General features: G+C 31.9%; 1 protein-coding gene across 1 annotated transcript in view; it reads left to right on the forward strand.

Annotated features, from left to right (window-relative positions):
* The window catches only part of LOC100116365 (dynein heavy chain, cytoplasmic), a 631,875-nt gene extending 626,123 nt beyond the window's left edge, over positions 1–5,752 (forward strand). The window contains exon 24 of the mRNA XM_031933441.2: positions 5,594–5,752. Coding sequence (XP_031789301.2) covers positions 5,594–5,620 — 27 coding nt within the window. The 3' untranslated portion in view covers positions 5,621–5,752. The remainder of the gene's footprint in view (positions 1–5,593) is intronic.
* Positions 5,753–6,000: the final 248 nt, after the last annotated feature.

The raw sequence follows: 6,000 nt of genomic DNA on the forward strand, positions 1-6,000 counted from the left end.
TTATAAAAATACATTTTTAAATTATTACTACTCTTCATCATGCTTACTTATAGATATTTTAATGCATCAATAAAATTATTTTAGCAAATGAGTACACTACAACTGTTCCTTCATATATGATAAAAAAATTACGTTTTATTGATTAAGCTACAAAAACTAGAGCATTAACGTGATTTACTGAAAGTAATTAAATTTATTTCATAATTTATTTAGATAGTTAATATATAATCATGATTGAAATATTGCTTAGCCTTCAACTGCAAAATAAAACAAGTTTACTAGAGTGAAAAACAAATCATGTATATACATTTATAAAAAAAAATATTATTTCTTGACAGAACGATTATTATATTTTTATCTTTTTAGATGAATTTATTTATTTATTTATTATTACCAGAAGAAATTTACAAGGTATGTATTTCATACCTGGAAACCTGCAGAGGTAAATAAAATTACCTGTTCGCAGTCTGGTTACAAAGGAAAAGAAAGATATAAACAAAACTTAAAATTAAAACTTAAAACTAAGATATATACATTTGGCATAGCTTCTAATAACAAATTTGTGTATTGCATACAGAAACAATTTTTTTCTTTTATTATTTTTCTAACAGTTGTATCGTATCCAGTCTTTTATGATTTTCTTTTGAGGGTATTTATTTATATTTAATACTTTTAGTCGATTAGGAAGCTCATTATATACATTAATTGCTTTCATATAGCTGTTTTTATTGCTGATTCTCTTATTTGTTTTTGGTATAATAATACTTCTATTCCTAGTAACACTATCTGATGCTAAGAATTTTTCTTTGAGATCATAGTAGTGTAGTTTAAGAGCTTCGAAAGCAAACAGTTGACCTATATTTAATGGATTGTCTTGTAACAAAAAGTTATTTTTATTGATGATTTTTAAAATTTTGTTTTGTAATTTTTGAACTTGGTCTCGGCTATTCCTATATGCACCACCCCAAGCAATGATGCCATAAGTTATAATACTATGAAAAAAAGCGTAGTAAATCATTCTGAGAGTCTCTATGGGCATTGATTTAGAGATTTTATAAAAAATATAGACTAGGTATTTAGTTTTTCCAACTATATATTGCATGAGGTTATCCCACTTTAGATTACTATCAAAGACAACTCCTAAATATTTAAAGTTCTCCACCCTAGTTATACTTTTATCAAGAATTTTAACATTTATCTGAGCTGGTACGCTTCCAATATTACTTCCAAAAGTCATGCACACTGTTTTTCCTGCATTTAAGTACAACTTGTTTACTGCCAGCCACTCGGCAATTACACTTAAGAAATTGTTCATATTTACTTGAGCTTCTATCCAGTCTTTACCTGTAGCTATAATAGCAGTATCATCTGCATAAGAAATTATGGACTCGGGGGGAATCTCCTTTAAGACATCATTAATATACAGAATAAATAGTAGCGGTCCTAATATCGTTCCTTGCGGGACTCGTGTGTTAACTATAGTTCTATCACTTTCATTACCGTCTATTTTGACTACTTGATATCTATCATTTAGATAGCTGGAAAGGAGATCCAACGCTTGACCCCTGATTCCAATACGATATAATTTGGCCAGTAGTATACTGTGGTCAACAGTATCAAAAGCCTTCGCTAGGTCAAGAAAGGTTATTATCGTAGGCTTACTCTTATCGATATTATTATATAATACATTGGTTAGGTAGTTCAGAGCATCCTTCGTACCAATCCCTCTCATAAAACCAAATTGTTGCTTAGAAATTATATTACTCTTTTCTACAAAATCATTTATTCTATTATACATAATTCGCTCAAGAATTTTTGCAACATTAGATATAAGAGAGATAGGTCGATAATTCGTGCTCTTATGTTTTTCGCCTGATTTATAAATCGGCACTACTTCAGCACTCTTTAGAGCATCAGGCCATACCGCTTTTTCAATACACTTATTGAAAATATGGGTCAGAGGACCTGCTATATGATTACATAGCAATTTTAAAGTCTTGTCATTTATCTTATCAAATCCCCCATTTTTAGTTTTAGCGTATTGATTATACTTATTATTTCAGCCATACTGGTTGGCTTTAAGAAAATCGACATAGGATTCATGTCAGGTAGCCTAAGTTCTGCGTTGACAGGTTTCACGATATTTGCACTTAATTTTCTCCCAATTTCGCAGAAGAAAGTATTCATGTTTTGAGCTATTTCGACTTTGTCTGTAATTTTCCTATCATTAACCTTTATATAATTTATGGCATCATAGTTTTTTGGGTTGTTGTAATTATTCTGCACTAGATTCAATTCATATTTCATTTTGGCATCGGTAATTACCTTATCCAAGATTTTAGAGTAGGTTTTATACTGTATTTTAAGCTGTTTATTCTGCACATCTAGTTGCCACAAATTATACAAAAATTCTTTGGTTTCACATGATCTTATTATTGCGTCGGTAATCCAGTTTTTTCTACCATTTTGTCTATTAGCCTTTTTTGTTGTTTTTGACAATTCTACGCATTGCTTGATTTCATTTAACAATTTTTCTACAGCCAAGTTTGGATCAGGTATCGAACTAATTTCATCCCAGTTTCTTGAATTAGCGTTATTTATTATTTTTTTGTAGTTTAAGAAAACATACGGTTCTTTAGTTACTGTCTTTAGCTTATTTACAGCTATGATAATCGGGTAATGATCCGTTAGATCATGCTTAAGCTTGTATGTGGCTGTGTTAATGTTGTGAGATTTAATGAAAATGTTGTCGATACATGATCCTTTAGCTCTACCGATAGCTGGCTTTGTAATACCAACAAAACCCTGAATAAATCCCTTATCAAGGAAGTTACATAGAAAATCTTGGCTATAATGATCACAGTCTAGCAGGTCAATATTAAAATCACCTATGACTAAGTGATTCTTTACATTTTTTTTATAAATTAAGTACTTATTAAGATCTAGTATAAATTCTGTTTTCGGTATCCCATGTGACCTATACATGGCTGATATTTCAAGACCGCTTTTATCATTTAAGGTTACTCTAGTATTTATTATTTTAATTCTCCCTGCTTCAATGACTTTGGTATTTTGGACTAGATTGCTATTGATAAAAACAAAGACTCCATCATTCCTGTTTATCCTACTTTCGTTATAATAAGTTTTATATTCATAATCTGAACCATTCAGTTGATAGAAATTATAATTAACTTGATCAAAAGCTTCTGAACATATCACAATCGCTGGTTTGATAGCTAAACTTTCTATTAAAATTTTCAGCTTATCAAAATTTGCATTCATACTACGAATGTTTACATGCATGATAAAGTCCTTCTTATTGTTTATAGCTTTGTTAAAATTTTCAATATTACCACATGTCCGTTCTTTTTGCATCGATTCATTTTGAAACCTATCCAAATAATCAAAAATATCCATTTTTACCTATTTCTTGATCTTGTTTTTATCACTCTTGTTGGCTGGTGACAATGCAGAGGATTGCGGTTTTAGATGGTTCAGTGGAATTTGTGGATCACGTCTTGTGATTGGTCTTCTGTTGTGTTCAGTTTCTGGCTTTGTTTTGTTGCGTGGAGTGTCATTTTCCTGTTGTTCACTATCTACGACATTATTAGCCTCTGTGGATACTTTACGCCTGTTTGCCAATTCTATGCTGTGATAGATCGATTCAGTTTCAGGTAGAGTAGGTTTTATCGGGTAATAAATAGAGTCAATATATCTGTCAATTTTCTTTTTCAAGATGCTGCACAAGTTAGAGTCATAAGTATGATGTTTTGTGTCTAACTTTGACTTGTATTTTGTGTTACTATAATGACAGTTAATGCACTTAGCATAATCTTTATCACAATTACACGTATTATGCTTCCCGGAACATTTCAAACACAGAAACTCATTTTGGCATTTCCTGGCACTGTGTCCAAATCTACCGCACTTGAAACACGGGCAAACGTTAACCAAATCATAGGCTTTGCATTGCTGATATCCAACAAAAACTTTGTTATTATTTTCTCTTATATGCTTGTAGATGTCAGCTGGGACTTCCATTATGACCGTACTCAAGCTATTATAATTATTCTTATACATGTGTAGGACTTGTCCTCCCTTTTCAACTGAAGTTCCTTTCGTTTATGTCCTTTTCAATATCCTTGATGTCCATATTTGCGTGATTATCTATACCTACTATCTTAATTTTCGGGTTGTTGAGTTCATTTTTCATGACATTACATTTGTCCTCTAGTTTTTCCTTTAGTACTGTCTCTGTCAATACCGCACTATTCTCATTAAGACAGCTTATAATGACTTCTTCATTTTTATTTACGTAGATGTTCTTTGTTTGGATGTTTTTTTCAGCTGTTAGACATTCAATAACTGACTTCATAACATCTATATTACTGTTGTTGTTTTTTCTTACGGATATTTTAGGAATTTTTTTATGGATTGGTCTAGAGTACTTCATGGCATCTGAGTATGTAAGGACATTGTTGTCAGTTTTACTTCTGGTGTTTTGTAATTTTTCTTTTAGGAGGTCATTTTTCTCAGTTAATTCACTAACTAATCTCCTTAACAGCATGTTTTCCGTTTTCAGCAGTTCAAGATCACTTTCATCTATGCAATCAGTTTCTTGCAAGTCTTGAGTCTTGTTACTAGTTTCTGCCAGAAGGTCATTCCTCACATCTTCTGATTTTTTTAGTTTAATCTGTGCAATTAAAAGTGATGCCGACTCACTCAGGACATCCTCATCAATTTTTGAGGTTATGTTCCGATCACTGTGTTCAGAGCATACTATAAGGTTATTAATGAATTTAAAGTTTTCATTCTTGTTCTTAAGGCAGCTAAGGTGATATGCCTCATCACAGATCACGCACACTGCTGTTGTTGCAGGTTTTTGTTTGCAACATGCAAAATTACTGCGACACTTGTCAGGAGGCTTGTTTCGGCCCGGCGCCATTTTGGCATGTGAGGACGTATGTGTTTTTTCAGCTTGTAATGCTTATCAAAATTTTCGAGAGAAAAGAAAGAAACCTTCCTTCCTTTTTCAATTTTCAAAACTCCCGCTCTAGCAGATTCCTGAGACACGCACCAAAATTACCATGGCCGATCAGTCATAGGTACCAACGTTTTTCCAGAGTCGATGGTGTTGCACTCTGGTGGCGAAAATTGGTACTAGACGCGCAGCGACGGTGACAACTGATCTCGCGCTCTTTAGAAAGAGATAGAGCTATATGTTTCTAACCTCAAAACATTTCTGAAGAAGACCTCGGTTCGGTGGAATTTGGAGCTGATGATCACAGAAACGTGATTTTCATTTTTTCCTTTTTAGCGATGTTGAACACTGATGTTATGTCCTCCTGATGGAACAGCCATAAGTATCTTCGCCGTCAGCAGTCGTTCAGTGGTTGAGATGAGGTTATGTTATCGCCATCTTGCGAAAAAAAATCCATATATATATATGGATATATATCCATGAATATTTTTTAAATATAAATTACATTGTACATTTCATTGTGATTGTGTTTGAGCGTGTTCATGTGTGTGCATGTGCTTATAAATGATATATATGTCATCAAAAATTTATATAATTTGAAATTTGTTTCAGGACTTGAATGTAATAAACGTGCCGTAATAACAAAGACGCATCTTCACACAAAGATACACAATCAAAGAATACAAAAATTAAACAACATATTAAACATAATCAAAATTCGGGAAAAAAAAATTATAACAGTGCGAATAAAGATATCGTTATCATTTAATATAAAAGTAAATATCGTATTATGTATTACATTTTAGTATAGAATATAAATGTTATGATTGTTACAATCTCACAATTTTAGGGGTGTGCGAGTGACCGAAATACTCGAGTCGGATCGAGTCGAGTACTCGAAATGATATTAAAAATACCTGCATGTGAAAAAGATAATAAAAAGTATCCGTTTTTATTTTTTTGTAAACCTAATAGTTTTTTAATAAAAAATATAAATAAACTTGATTTTTTCAATATTA

Source organism: Nasonia vitripennis, unplaced genomic scaffold (genome assembly GCF_009193385.2).
Source record: "Nasonia vitripennis strain AsymCx unplaced genomic scaffold, Nvit_psr_1.1 unplaced0251, whole genome shotgun sequence".
Lineage (NCBI taxonomy): Eukaryota > Metazoa > Arthropoda > Insecta > Hymenoptera > Pteromalidae > Nasonia > Nasonia vitripennis.